The 16,425-nt window shown below is 40.8% G+C and overlaps 1 protein-coding gene across 1 annotated transcript in view; it reads left to right on the top strand.

Moving 5' to 3' along the window:
* The window catches only part of hcn4 (hyperpolarization activated cyclic nucleotide-gated potassium channel 4), a 66,604-nt gene that overhangs the window by 34,668 nt on the left and 15,511 nt on the right, over window positions 1-16,425 (top strand). Inside the window, exons 6-7 of the mRNA XM_061039339.1 lie at window positions 10,419-10,565; window positions 10,824-11,064. Of these exons, the coding sequence (XP_060895322.1) occupies window positions 10,419-10,565; window positions 10,824-11,064 (388 nt within the window). The remainder of the gene's footprint in view (window positions 1-10,418; window positions 10,566-10,823; window positions 11,065-16,425) is intronic.

Raw genomic sequence — 16,425 nt, 5'->3', positions numbered from 1 at the left:
ACTGCAAGGTTGGAAATATTCGCACCTATCACAATAATTAACAAGTCGGCAGTCAGAAGATCCACATGTTTTAGAAACTCAGAGCAAAATATGACATTTTAAAATATGAGGAAATTATACAAATCGATAAACACTGTATCCAGGCGGACATTGTCATTGATGCAGCTGACAAACGTAGGAAGAATAAGTGGGGGAAAAACAACAACTGTTTGAATGCCCAAATAAAGGTTTAAAAATAACTTTCCCATGATTAATGTATGATGGACCTGAAAAATAATAACTCCACTTGATTGCCCTTAAAAAGCTGTAGTGTAGCTCATATGTATTCTAGTTTGTGTCTGTCATTGTAATATGTCGGCATCAGCCCCAATTATCAAACAGAGCAGTATAGAACTAAACATGAATATGAAAACTTAATTGAAGCGAGTGAGCAGGCCTACATTCAATTTTATAACATATACTAGGGGTGTGAATCTCTCCCTCACAAGGTGATTTAGTTATTTATTTAAATAGGGACAGTGCACATTAGTGAACATCAACACGTAAATATGCCAGATTATAGCCATAGGTATAAAGTGACCATCCTCTGGGGCTCTGATGCAATTCATGTCGACTCAGTTGGATTGAACATTTCATGAAAGCTGTGACTCCCAACTACACTGTCTGGTCGTAAACCTTAGCCATACAGAGCTATAGACACCCTGACTTTGGCTTCGTCACTTCTGTCTCTGTATTTAATCTCTTTTCTGCACCACCAAACACAAAAAGCACTTGCATTAATAGTAAGGCCATTCTGAAATGGGAGTCCAAGTGTTCTCAGCTCTTGTGAGCCCACTTTTTGGCTTTTGCTGTGAAATCATCCTCATCGAGAAAAGGAACCCCATCCTCCCTTGTTCCTTCGAAAGGGAAGCCCAGACAGCTGGCTGTGAAGGTCGAGCTGTGCTTCTCAGTCCCTTGCCCTTTGTGGGTGATAATGAGCTGAGCTGCAACTTTTCCCAACATTTCCAGCGAGGAGGAGATTGGAGGAATTACCTCCAGAGAATGGAGGCTCCAGAGAACCCACCCGAATGAGAGGAGGAGAGTGGGAATAAAAAGAAAGCGGACATGTGGAGGAACGGATTAGTTGATGTAATTGGTGTATTGCTAAATCTTCAAAGGGTGAAAAAGTGCACTGGATAAATGAACACCTCACAAATCAAGGGATGAGAAACAAAAACCAGTTTTTTTTTTACCAAATTCTCACCAGCTAAAAAGGTGAAAGATCCAATAAATTTACCATGCAACATGACAAACTGCCGTTCTCCAGCAGAGGGGAGAAAACTTTCCTCTGGCCTGGCATGCTCCACCCCTCTGCTGCTCTGCTTCTGAAGCCTGGCTGCCAAGAAGACTGAACAGCTGGCTTGTCTCAGCACCAGTCAGCATGTGCTACCAGAGCCATTTGCTGCTGTTTGTGGGATCACCCCCTAAGGCACCTTAAGAATCCCCCATCCAGCTAGAAAGAGCTTCCCGAGCTCCCACAGCTTCCCACGGTGCTTGCCTGCAGAGAGGTTATTACTGCAGACCGCAATTAATTTTAAAGAGTGCGGATTCTCTCATTTATCTCTCCTCATGCCTCACTGATAAGGCTCTGTATGAGTGCACGGTTTCTATGTGCTCATCTGGCTGTGGGAGCCAGAAAGAAGTAATTTCTACAACAATGTACAACACGCACTCCTCCTTTCTGCTTATCACAGTTAGTTCCTTCAAAGACATAAACCTTTCTGTCACTGGCCTTTGCTTTGGTTGTGTGACAATGGGGTCTGCTTTAGGAGATTTAACTCTGCCTTTTCAGTGTTAGACTAATACCATGGTCCACACACTCAAGAAAAAGACAACCGATTGGTCAATCCCCTAGGTTTTAAGGAAACAGGTGGCTGTTCTTCGATGGCCAACAGTCCACTATGACAGGGACAGCTGTGTCTGTGTGCTGGGACTCAGTCTGAAGTGAAATATGCGAGCTCATACACTGCCAACACAGCAGCCAGTGTCAAATCTGCCATCTTCAGCCAAGTTATTACACACATCTGACTGATTCTATGATGTCTCATTTGTTGAAGTAAGGTGGCATTTTATATCTTTTTTATGAAATTGATTGCACTTTGCAGCCAAGCAGATTATCGATATACTTTTTTTTAAACAATGCACAGTAAGAGAAGGAGATCATAATATGACAGGAATCAGGTAATCATAAAGAAATCTGTATTTTTAAACCCAAAAATGGGAAGTGGACACATTGAGTAAGAAATAATGGTGCATCAAATCAAATAAACTAATCAAATAAACTCTCTTATTGCTACGGTGAATACTTTGAAAATAAAATTGTTAGAAGTAATCTGTGCAGTCACAGCACTTTAATGAGTGTTATTAAACTCAAAGACTTAGTCTCAGAGTGGGTTGTCAAAGTACAAGGACGCTGAGGAGCTTTAATGCTACAAAGAAAACTGTTTGTATTTGGAATAAATTATATCACACAGGATGACATAAATGGGCTGTTCCTGTTTTTAGTGTGTCATGAAAATTAAGAGGAACAAATAACTTTCTATTTAAAGTCAACATAACTACCAGCAGCTTTTCATCTTGGTCTCGATGTCTTTGTGTCAAAACAACATCACAGTGTTCAGAGACTCCCTTTAATACTTAATTTGGCGGGCTGACTCAACACATGCATAGCTGATGTTGCAGATTACAGACTGTGAAATATGAAGAATTAGACAGTTTGACTCATTAGAAAACGCTGGAATATCCACCAGTAGCTTTTCCTTTGGCAAGCTGAAATGGATGGCTGTAGTTTGCTTTTTGGAGTTTTTATGTGTTGGGCATCCAAATTTGCCCATGTTGATATTCCAAAAAAGCCGTCATTGAGGCTACAAAACTGCGTCATTTGCATAAACCTCTAGTCTGTGAAGTTGAAAGAGTTGTGACTCGCTCATTTGTTGTGTAGATGCAGTGCAGCCGCAGGAATTGATGGCATTATGTTCAGATACTTTGATTTTTATACAATTGTTATAAATACTCAAGTGTGCGTGTACGTCACAGTAACAGGAAATTAAAGCATGGAGCAGTATGACTGTTTAACTGTGATGGTTGATGCTCAAAGTGGAGCATGGTCCTTTCAAACACACGTGGCTGTATTGCAAGGATGAGAAGCCATCTGTCCGGTGACATGCAGAGATAATGTCCAGGTAACAGTCAAATACCAGTCAGGAAAAAACACACCAGCAAAATGTCTATGTGGTAATATGATGAAGAAAATCAGTCTATGAAGAAATCTTAGGAGTGTAGAGACAGTAAATATGAAACGAGGGGGATAAGGCTTTGGCTTCAAAGATGGTGGAAATTATCATCAGAAAGCCCCAGTATAATCTTTTCTGAATAGAATTCTATTATAATGCGCACCATGTGATAAATGCCGTAGCTGTCAGAAGCTAGCAAGCAGACTCAAATGAGCTCTTAAATAGTAATCAGGCAGCCTGTTAGCTGTTACACAAAATGGAGAGCCCAACAATCACACTAAATGCTAGGGGTTGGAGTGTGGCCCCCACTGAGATGTAATAGGACTTTATTAGATTCATTTTCTCTCTGCTAAAAATACATGCCTCATGCCAGTCTTACGCTGTGTGTAAACAGATCCTGCGGCTGCAGAGTAGGGAAGAATTATTGCATTTTCTACCTTTTTGAAACTCAATTTGTAGCAGATGTTCCTGACTGTATTGATTAGGGTGGGTACATCTTAGATCTGAATGAAAAAGAGGCTTCACTTCCTTGTGCTAGTGATGCAGAAAGCTAGCACTCGAGTCCTGGGATTTTTTCCAATTAAAAGCAGAGATATCTTTACTGAACTCTGTTCTCCCTGCCAGCTAGCTAGAGTGTATGTTTTCCTAAAGGATGCTTTGACACAGAACATTTCACATTCTCATGGGGGCAGACAAACATTCTATTCATTTTTTGTTGATTTGATCGTTCAATTATCTTTTAAAAAGTCCTTAAATCCTAAAATAAAACATTCACATTGCTTTGAACCATTTGTTATTTGGGAGTTGTTGCTTTATATATAACATATTATACTTACTATATTACAAGACACTTCAAGAATAACGTGCAACTCTGATTTTTCCTTTTTTCAGATTCTCTTTTTCTTTTAAATTACTACTGCATTAACTGTTATTGTGCAGAATTAGTATTATCAATAGTATAATACTATTAGTGTTGGGGTCTCTTAGCCTCTCATTCTATCCAGCAGTTCCGCTGTTCACCACAGTCTGAGGCAATGGGTTAACCATCTGCAACTTTGATGAAATACTATATAAAATAATTCTGCGGTTTTTAGGCTCTTGTATTCTTTTGTGTTGTTCCTTTTTGTTCCCAGTGTTTGGATAGGCCCATTAGTGCATCTGTGTGTACACCATGTTATATGCTTAAACCCCCTCCAGGGACAGTGTGGGTTCCCATGTCTCTGGCATCCTTATTGTGGGGGTCGTGAGACGAAAGATTTGGGAACCCGAGAATTACCTTAGTCCAGATTGGGTGCACAAGATGGCTGTACAAAGCGGGCATGCCTATTGCTCCAGATGTCTGTAAGCCGCTATATATCTGTCACTGTGCTCATCAGTGTGGATGAATGCAGATGGTGATATGAAAGCCAAACAAAATAGATAATCTTCTCTGTTTGTATGTGATCCTTTTTGTCTGTACTCATTTTATAGACGCTCTCATATCCTTTTGAGTATTTTATTTCTTGCAAGTATTTAACAGCATTAAAATGATATGATTCAGCGTGGGATCACTGAGTGATGTTCAGTTGTTGTTGGATAGCTAGTGATGAAATTAGAGACGCTCTGGAGGGAATTGTATATGAGCAGCGTGTTGTGGCATGCTGGTCCCAAATGACTTACGAAGGAAATGACAATGAGGTGCTGCAGCCCCTCGTCTGTAAATCTCTAATCAACACTTGGCAATTAAACACTGCTCTTTAGAGAATAGTTAATAAGAGGCCCAAAGCTGATTATTTGAGGTTGAAGAGGCTTGAGAGATTTTTTTCTTTGGCAGACTTTTTTTTTAACTTACACGTTGTGACTCTCTACCTATGAGAGCAAGAAAGGGATTCATGCAGTCAGAGAATGAGTTACACATTCAGATTGTGTATGTCTCATTGATAGAAAATATTCCCTCTGTGTTGCTCGATGTTGAGATAGAATGAAAATATATAAGTTTAATGCGACTATAGAAATAACTTGTCTGTGCCTTGTAGATGTTCAGTCATAATATGAATGTACCCAAGGACACAGCTGTCAACAAGTTGAAGAACCTAATCTGATTGTGCCTTACAGTAAGAGTCGTTCTCATTAGCTGGGACCTGACGGATGGCATTAATCTAAACCCTGTTACATTCCCTTTTCCTCTCTGTCTGCCACACAACTTTTACTGTTGAGTCAACTACTGTTGACATGTGCCAGAGGTGCTCCATGATGTAGCCGCTCTGTCAGTGTAGCCAATAACCCAGGCCAAAGCAAAGGTGCAAACATTGTCAATATACTGTAGATTACTTGTCACATTATGCTTCTTGCAGCATTTGAAGCATACCTTCCTTTGGATTGACATCAGCTGTTGATGAAATAAAAACAAATCATTTCAATGCTTTCAGCTCTGAAAGGCTTTACTCTCCCTGTCTTTTGGTTTGTCACTATCCCTGTCACTCATTTTAACTCTATTTCTGTCCAACTCTTCCACCTAAAGGGTCATGGCACATGGTTGTTCAACAATAGTCTGGGTCTGGTTAAGGTTACTGCAGTATAAAGCCAGTTTTTCCTCGCCATTTTTGCCAGGTGTTGGTCATTTTTGAAAGTAATTTGGTCTCTCTATACAATCTGATATTACATGGACGATGGTCTAGACCGGCTATACAGAAAGTAACATGAGATTTATTTGTATTTATTTTTTAATTTTCAGCAATATAAACAATTTATTGATTGACCCAAAGACAGAGGCGCCTGTAAGTAAAATGCTATGCTCACAATAATATTGTTAGCATTCTAATGTTTAAGAGTTATAATGTTTGCTTAACTATAGTTTGGGCTTTAAGCATGTGCTTCTTAAAAGTAAAGAAAATACATTTGATAGGAATGTATTTATTTTGCAGAGCACTTTATGTCTAAAATCTGAATTTGATATGATTAGAACACTAAGTGAAAAGTCAGAGTCACCGATGATATAATGCTTTTTATCTTTGCACAATGAACCTCTTTGGAAAATGTCACAGCAATCCATTTGAATAGTCATTCAGATATTTAAGTCTGGATCAAAATGATGGACCCACATTATTCTCCCTGGAGAAACACTGCCAGCATGGCTTAAAACCTTGATGCAGTTTCACACAAGTAGAGCATGTAATTGGTGCTTCCACAATTAGCAGGACTTATCCATGGCTAGTGGAATAATTAGTTGAAATATATGAGGTATCAGACATTTAATGTGAGCACCTGTCTCACTGTAGTATAAATCCTAATACAGTATTTTAAGGGCTCTCCATGCGTGCAACTGCAAGTCCTGAATCCAAAGGTGTTATGACTATTTCACACCAGACTGAGCTGTCCCTCAACACATACATCACAGCCGGTGAATGCACATTGAAAGAACTCAGCCTTATTATATGATCCATACACATGGGCCGAGGTTAGAGAGAAAAGGACAGAAAACATTGGGGAAAAATAAATGTTTAGAAAGTATGATTAAGTGGCAGACATCTCTTTTTAGAAGATGCATTATTCATTCATTTTGTTTGGTAAAAAATGTGCATCTGCTTGGAGAGCAGAGTGAGAGAGAAGGGATTTGGGGAAAAATGAAAAACAGGATAAATGAGAGCGAAAGAAAGAAAAGGAAAAGTACGAGTGGGAAATAGACCAAAGGATGGCTGTGTGGAGAGAGATCAAAAGTGAGAAAGAGAGGGAAAGGATTTGTGAAATAAAATATCAGGCAGATGCAGTTCTGTAAAGCTCAGAGGGCATAGTATGCCACTGCACAATATTGCCAAGGCGATGAAAGTAATTTGACTTAACCTCATAAATTATAAAACCTCTATACTTTGATGTACTTTGAATGAAGTAGGTAACAGAAATGTACTTAAAGTATAGATGAAAATATTCTGACTAATGCAGTTACACAATCCAATAGCATTGAAAGAGGTATTTATTTAAAGGCTTCTGACATTTAAAGGACAAAGAACATTGAACAATGCAGAATTGACATTGTGAAATTTAACATCACCCTCAATAGCAAACAGGAGCTGCCAAACATTTTAGTATTAAATTCACCCAAAGTATCTGCATATTTTTCTTCTACCATTTTTTTAAAATGTTAAATGCATTTTATTCAATACCATTTCCTTGGCAGGACAGGTACAAAAACAGGTGACTGCATTAATAAAAAAACACAAATGCAAGTGTAATGACAAAATGCTGTGGTTTTTCTAAGATTTCTTGGTCCAATAAAGTTACCACAGCTGCCGTGCTGTTTGCATGGGAAGGTCAGTCTCTGTTGCCTAACCTTTAGGGGTGCTGGTAAGAGAATCATGTTACCTTTGGACATAGTCAGACTTGTTGTGCCTCTTTACACCTCTGTTCTGTACTAAGCGTACACACATTTACCATACTTACAAGGAACGCCTTTTAATCAATACATTTTCAATTGATTTGTGTTTTTCCAGATTGATGGAACTAAGTTTTTGTACAGCAACCCTGCACTCCCTGATTTTCAGAGCATAGTGGAGGTGGGGGGGTGGGGGGGACTCATGGTGGTATGATCACCTCCTTAATGCTGACAATGATTTGATTTAGCCGAGTATTACATGAGAGCAGGGTTCTCTCTTGTGCCAGTGTGATGCAGCTGTGCAGCAATAGGATAATTTCTCATCACAGGGGTTGTTATCAGCCACCACCCCCCCCCCCCCCCCCCCCCCCCGTGGATGGTGAGACCCAGCCGTGATTAGTGAGTATGAGGTGCCTTTAAATGAGACACTACCACTGCGCTTCTTTGAAGAACAATCGTACTCATCACAATATAAAAGCACCACGACACTCCTTCTTTGTTCACTTGACTAATACCCTTTCATGCTGGATGAATCAAATTGTAACATGCTTCAAAGCTGAGGATAAATGGCTCTATTACATGTTGACAGTGTTTTTTTCTTTAAGATAATGTTTAAAAAAAAAAAGCAAGATGAGAGACACACTCAAAGAGATGATAATACACGTCTTTGGAACAGAGCAACTTGTCGTTGCATATCTAATGCGAGAGACATAAAGACATTAGACAAGATGCAGAATGTGGGTTACACCTGTCATCTTCACCCAGACATCACACACACTGAAAAACCATCTTTTCTGCAACCAATGAGACTACAGCTGGAGACCTCTGTGATTATTTTCACAGCTTTCTTTCTCTTTTCTGAATAGAGGAGCAAAAGTTCCTCTGTGCAAGGATTCTATTTCATCATCAGATCAGTAAATGCTCAATTTTATGCCAAAGGGATTGTAGGGATAAAGGCTCAAACCCTTACCCCATGACAGAGCTCATCCATCTCCCGACAGACACACAGAGGCTGGATATCTAAAAGCTTCTTTCTGCGTCTTATTCATGCTTGTGCAAGCATTTAATTTTCCAGGTCATTTTACTCAGCATAGACACATATAAATAGTCAAATATTCCACTTGAAACTCCTGAGAGGTGAACTGAGATTTTGAGTACATCAGTAATCGGTCTTTTCTGCAGTATTTCTTGTTAGGGATTATGTTCATGTTTATCCATATGAAAATGTTCATGGTTGATTGTTCAGATACGTACAATAAACACGTGCATGTAGATAAGTAGTGTAGATAAATATATCCGAGATAGTTTCTACTGGTTGTCTTTGTGTAGCAAAAAATTGCATGAAAAATCATGATTACAAGCTGGTTACTTGTCACAGTCTCAGGAGCTGTTTCATCAATATGCAAAGACTGTCTGCTTTGTTTGTGAGAGACTTAAAAGGCTTTGGTCAAACACCGGAAATCCATCTAATTTTGGCAAAGAGGGGAAAGGATTGACCATAGAACAGGAGCTGCATGAAGCAGGATTAAAGTGTGTCCGTGGGTCAGTGCGAGGATAGCCGATGTTACCGGCAGATCCTTGCTGGCATCCGACCAGATTATTTCCAAAATAGTTACAATGCACTGCTTCCATCATGTTTTATAGTAATTCTTATAGTATGTGTCTCTCTATCTCTTCACACATCCTCTGATTCTCAGGAAACCAGACGGCTTTTTCTGTTCTCACAATAAAAAATAAAAGCAATCTGACGTGCATAAGACAGCTGTCCTTATTAACTTCTCCGAAAGCTTGGCCTTTTGAAGATCTCCTCTAAGATTAATGGTGACTAGAGTATTACAGCCAGATAACAAAGAAGGGGACATCTGAGGTCAGCCATGCTATTGAGTAGGAAATCTGTTGGCTGTGTAAAACGGTGATCAAAGGGCACCTCCACTGTAGCCTTATGAATGGTTAATTGTTTTTCCTTCTTTTACTGAGGGTCAAGGATTCTACCTGTTATTATTCCAGAGGTTCTCTGTGTGCACTTTGATCTGCATCTTCTCATTTAGCGCAACTGAACTGGAGTTATAAAATATTGAATACGTTTAAATCAGATATGGAGATTAAGGACTTCCTAAATTACTTAAATTGGTTTTCTGGCTGATTTTTTTTCTGACCAAAAACTGGAAAAGTGCTTTCAGCTTCATCCACCGGGCTGTCAAAAGACTGAACTCTCTCCCCTCTTCTCCACCTCTCCCCTCCGCCCCCCACAACTCTGGACGTTAAACTTCCACCACCCATCATAGAGCGGCTCTCTCTCTCTTTCTCTCTCCCCGTCGCTCTGCCCCAAAGATCTCAGGACCACCCCCAACCTCACCAGGAAAATAGTTAAAGCACCGGGACACTTTAAACTAATGTCACTTGATAATTTCTCCTGCCCTCTCCTCATCAGGAACACAAACAGACATGACATAACTTTAAAAACACACTTGAGCACTGCTTTTAGTAAGTTACCAGTGCCTTATCTTTATTTCATGCACATTTGTTGTTTTGAATGCACATCTTTTTGGACTAATCTTTTGTATGTTTGTATCATTGTTCTATTATGCATGTGTATACTCTCTGCACCGTGGGTCGGAGATCATTTAGATTCTGTTTTTTTTCTAATGTCTAGTACATGGTAAAATGGACAATACAGTTGACTTTGACTTGTTTAGCCTTGATGGCCTGAAGTTATCGCCCTCTAATTCCTGAAGTCTGTCTTCAGTTCTAGCCGCCCTTTCCTGATGTGATTGTTATGTGTCTCTGTGTCCCCGCAGTACAAACAGGTGGAGCAGTACATGTCCTTCCACAAGCTGCCAGCAGATATGAGGCAGAGAATCCATGACTACTACGAGCACCGTTACCAGGGCAAGATGTTCGACGAGGAGAGCATCCTGGGAGAGCTGAACGAGCCACTGCGAGAGGTGATATGAGTGTTGCTGTCTGTGTTTGAACGTCCTGCACATTCAGGCGCCTGTTGACTGCTTGACATTTCCCTCAGTTTAGTTTCTTGAGGCCAAATACAAACAAGAATAAAACTGAGAGGAGCTCAAAAAAAAGAAATGCCTGCACAGCTGTCATTTTTTTTTGTTGGTACTATGATATCCTTGTTGAAAAGGCCCAGGTTTTTTTTTTTTTGCTGTTTTGCTAACTGCACTCTCTTTGTCTTTGCTCACATGCAGGAAATCATCAACTTTAACTGTCGAAAGCTGGTGGCGTCAATGCCTCTGTTTGCCAACGCAGACCCCAACTTTGTCACCTCAATGCTCACCAAGCTGAAATTTGAGGTTTTCCAGCCCAGGGATTATATCATCAGGGAAGGCACCATAGGCAAAAAGATGTACTTCATACAGCACGGGGTTGTCAGCGTGCTCACTAAAGGCAGTAAAGAGACCAAGCTTTCAGATGGCTCCTACTTTGGAGGTAAGACGAGCTGGAGCTGCAAGGTCACTCGCACACACAAACATATTTTTGTGCAGCTAAAATCTGCTCTATTTTAATATTTATAATGTATTTCTTCATCACTTTAAGGACTTGGCCAGGGTTTGAATTTTGATTTGTGAGGCAACAGCCCTTGGATAATGCTATTCTGGCTCTGATATTAGCTCATGTTCGTGCTCATGTTGTGCACTTCTCGTCACCTCACTTAAAATTCTGCTTCATGGTTTATGCAGGACTTTTCCCTTAATTCACATCATGAGCTGTCTTTTAAATGTAGGGCAAAAATCCAAATTAAGGAAACAGTACTTGTGGTAGTGCTAGTGTAGAAATATGCATTCAAAGGTCAGAGGGATGAGAAAGCTGCAAAATTACATACTATAGAATTGCTTACGACTTGTGCGATAACCCGGACTTGTTATGTACTTAACTTGAGTTATGTTGTTAATCAGGGTCAGATAATTCGCACCCCTCTGATGGTCCCACAGAGTCTATGACACATGTAGGAGACAATCCTGCCATACTGCCCTCACCAAATACCAATTAATTTGTCCAGTGACAGCGTATCATTTAGACTACACTGTTAAGTAATGAGAAATGGTGGCAAAGCATTTAACATCACATGACCTGCCTGTGGAAGTTTAATTACGCCTTGCCTGCTCAAGTCCGTCTCCATGCCCTCTCTCCAGGGGGTTCCAGAGAAATAATGAAAATATGGCAGGCAATCTATCTCTACACATGCCAAGACTAATCAGCATTTTAGACAACATGGCCCTGGCTCTCCAGGGCCATGTTGTCTGAAATGTTGTCCAAAATGTTCCGTTCTTCGGCCTCTCCTCAGAGAGGAAGAGTTAAGATTCCAAGAGAGGAGACTGTGAATTCACAGGCCTGTATTTAATACATGTATCACTGTAAGATTGTGTGACTGCTTGGACATTCTGCAACTTGAAGTTGCTTACTACATAAATGCATTAGAGGGTATGCATCTTAATTTTGTTTTTGAGCCAACATGAGTGGTATAACCCACACTGGTTTTGGAACGGAAACTGGCCTGCTCGCTTTAATCTTAAGCCTTGGATCTGTAATTATTTTCTCCTTTTACGCATTATAGACTCCATTATCCTGTGACTATTCCTGGCACTGTCCCTCCTATGTTGGGGGAGTTAGGGTGGGGGCTATTGAGGTAAGCCTGGAGCCACTGGGAGTTTGTTACCAAACACGAGTTAGTCATTCATGAAATTAATTGGTGCAAGATCAGCACAGCGAGTATGTGGCACATGTCTCAGTGTGACTGTCACTATCAGCAAGCAGCGAGCAGGAAGTCAAAGAATACATATATACGTATATACTGTATATAAAGTCATCTGACTTTCAAGCAGCTATTGACGGAGACAGTAGGAGGAGCTGCTCGTGCAGCGTTTATATATATGTGATGGTTTATATATTTATTACATTAGTAACATGTAAATCTGCTCTACATGAATTTCGAGGTTCTTACTCTGTGGTAAATGTGTGAGGATGTAAAAGCAAAGCGGAAGTGACCAGTCTCTGGAAAGCTTTCTTTTTGTCGAAGAACACTCATGTCAGCAAGCTGTACTTGTTCTTTCAGCAAATAGTTGCGCATATACACTCATCAACCATGAACTCATGGACCATCACTCATTCATTCATAGTCAATCTGAATTATTAACACAATTATATACCCAGTAGTCTGCTCCAGTTTGCTAGCTGTTGGATTAGTTCGAGCCAGAGAGCCTAACGTCTAAAGTGGACTCGACGTGTCCTGGACGGCAGCGTCGGCTGGGCACACAGCAATCCAGTACAGAGGGGAAATGTAATGTGACTGCAGTACTAACGCCAAGGGACACATGGATCACTGCCAAGCGTGCTCTCTGGATGCTGCTCTGGGCTCAGCAAGAAAACATGCACCCTCCAACCCCCCACCCCTCCTCCACTTGCCTCTTTCTCTCCTTATAGTTCAGTATTGGGACACTTATATGAACAGCGTCTCTACTGCCCTGTCAGAGACCAGACAGAGCAGGCTATTGTGTTGTTAGAGTCCATCCTTTGTAGCCTGCAGTAAATGATGTGTGGCCAGCGCAGACTGCGGCTCTCTCTTGGTTGGAGTGGAGTAAGTGACCTTGTTGCTGCCCTGCATGCCAGTCAGAGGTGCCATCTAGAGCTGCCTTTGATTGCACCTCTGTGATAGCTTACTTTGCCTCAGAGAGAGTGGGGAGGAGAAAAAAGTGAGACAGAGAGAGAGAGAGAGATTATGACATGTTGGAGAAGAGTAAGTTTACTGCACAGTTTACAATCTCGTGTCATCTTTTTCGCCTTTACTCAGACTCTGACTGATTTTCTGTGAATGGGGCTTTCTTAAGCTGTAGTCCTGTGAAGTTCTGTGTTAGAGAACTTATACCCCTCCCTTTTTCACTCTTTTTGCCCTTTTATATTTCTCTCTGAGCAAAGACTGAGCATGCTTTAGAGCTGCCAAATGGCCACCCTGACTGACTGAGTGAGTCAGTGAGAGAATCTGGCAGTAGCAAAGGCCCAGGTAATCCTCCAGGTCCTTAACCCGTTTACACCCCTGCACCTCCTACTCTGGGGCAGCATCAGCTGAAGATAGAGGCATCACAGCAGCCTACTGAGTGACAGAATATGGGATGATATGATGATATATAGGGTAGTACTATATTATAGGACATCTTAGATAGGGTATGATATACTAAACATAGCTGTGCTTTGATGCTTTGTTGATGTTATACCACACAAAATGTTGTGAGTCATTGTCTTCCAAACTTAAGGTGCAATGCAGTGGACTAGATAGAGAATATGATGTAATACAGCTTAAAACACAACATAGTACACATGCATGTCTGTTGTGTTATTGGATTGGACACAAATACGCTCTGACTGTTGAATTTTGTTTTACGTTTCTACTATTGTTCACTAACACAACCAGCCTCGGCTCAGGGGGTAAAGAAAAAAACAATGAGATGTGACGGGACTCCAGCTTCTGCAGCAGAGCTGAAAAACACTAAATCTCCCCTCCCTGTCGGTGTATGCGAGCAAAATGGAAGGTGTTTGCACAGCTATGTTAATGCTGTGAGGGATAGAGCATGGCATGTCGCTGGGAATCAGGCAGCCCACTGTGGATGTTCCAAAGGTTAGAGAGTGTCCGCTCTGTGGGCTGGGGGGCAGCATGGTGGGAGGGAGATGGGAGGTGACAGTAGGACTCAAAGTCCAGGTGAGCTTTGCCGGACAAGGCTACAGGACTAAGATACTTTACCACAGAACAAGCAGACGTGCTCATACTCATTAATTCACATCCATGCACCAATGTAAGCAATGATGGAGGCAGGTACACCCATACACACACTAAATCACATGCAGAGATATTCACTCTGAGACTTAGACTTATTTGAAAGCACATTCAAAGGCCAACATTTGCATTCACTTAGATTTATGCACAGCAGTTTTCAGGTACAGCTTTTGCAGATGCATGCATACAGGATGCTTTGATTTTATTGTGAACATTTAAGAAATGTACTTTGAAATGCATTTGTTAGTTAAAATAAAACGCATATTAGACAAGATCATATAATACTAACACATCTAGATAATACGGTGGGGGTGGATGTACCCTTGCATGTATACACCTGAACTGGCCCAAAACTGGCTTGGGCACCCTGCGCATGCTCCACAGTTCTCGTGCCAAGCTTTGTCCCAGATCTTCAACTGCATAAATGGGCAGAAGAAAGTTGGGAAGGAAACAAGATGAAGATATCAACATGGCAAGTGGTAGTGCTGTGTTGTTTTGGCATAGGTTTTTAGTAGGTCAACCAGAAGATGGTCCAATAGTAACTAGCTGAAAGGGTGTATATGGCCACCTACTGTAGTTGACAAACTTCCTTCAATAAATAGATTATACCCTGGAGCTTGTATACTGGGACAAGGACAGTAGTCCGATTAAATGACCTAATTGAGCTATGACAATGGCTCGACTTAACTGTCCATGTCAATGTACTGTCTGATTTACTATCTGGTAAAATGTAAAAATGTAATAGGCATACCTCTGAGTGGTACAGATCACTCAGACTTATTGATTCCTTTGTTATGAAATAATTTCAGGTGGGTACTGAAGGGGGGGAAACATTCCATATTCATGGAGAAAGGCCACTATTTCAGTGAAAGAAGAAACATGTACAAGGGATTGTATCATGTCAGACTTCACTGTTTCTCAACAAAAAGAGTACGACAAAATTGAAAGACATTTTAGAGCTATGGCCTTTCTTGCATCTGACATTGTGAAAAGGCCATAAAGAATAGAGTCTTTCACTACTGTATATTCTGGTACGTTTTTTGTGCAGATGTCGACAAATCAAAGATATGAAAACTTTCTTCACACAATATATAGATGAGACATAACCCTGTGAGCATGGTATTCAAATAACATGTGAAGACAGTAATGCACACAAGAGATGGATTTTTTCTCCCTTTCTTGTGTCTACATGGAAACACACACAAACACCAGCTCTGACATCTTGGACGGCATGCAGCTTTTCCTGCATCTGAGAGCTGGGACTCTGGGGAAGCATCTCTCCAGTAAGAGCTCAGGACACGTGGGCTGCACCATCCAACAAAAGACCAGTCATGTGTGCTCTTACCAAGGTCACAGCACATGACGTCTTGCTCCACCATTCCCTGAGCTACATCCAATTTTAATTGGTGTCATTCAATTTTGATGAATGCTTTGTCACTTAAGTGCGAAAATGAGCCACATCAGTGCCCTGGCAAAGTACCATCCTCTGGTGCACTGAGCCTCTAAGAAACAGGCATATTTGTATCTGTAGCACTTACTTGGCAAATGCAGCTTTTAGAATGATCACTGCCTGTCCAGATAAACTCAAAGCACACCCAAACAGCAGGGGGAGTGGAAAGGAAGATTTATCAAGTAGTCCTTCAGAGTTTAGTCAAATCTTTTTCATTTTTAACCACTCTTTTCTTTAGTGCTTTTTTTTTTAAATTCTCCTCTGTCACTTCTGTCACTACAGTATTATGACAAGCTCTTCCAATTTTACCTTACAAGCCCACTTTTCGGTTATTTTTAATCATCTCATTGTTATTTACGACCACACAGGGATGGGTGATTTTTGATGCAGGAGTCAGTTTAAGAAGAAAGCTCCACCTCCCTTACACAAAACAAGCTACACTATCTAAAACAACTAAGCCTGTTCTAGGATTTCATGCAGGATTTGGGGAGCATTTCGATGAGTCACAGGGGATATGTAAAGAGCAGTGGGAGAGAAGCATTCATAAATAAATGGAGTGCAACTCACAAACCAT

This window comes from Labrus mixtus, chromosome 1, assembly GCF_963584025.1.
Source record: "Labrus mixtus chromosome 1, fLabMix1.1, whole genome shotgun sequence".
Taxonomy (NCBI): domain Eukaryota; kingdom Metazoa; phylum Chordata; class Actinopteri; order Labriformes; family Labridae; genus Labrus; species Labrus mixtus.
The sequence above is the reverse complement of the archived record's forward strand: the minus strand, read 5'-3'. Positions and strand labels throughout refer to the sequence as shown.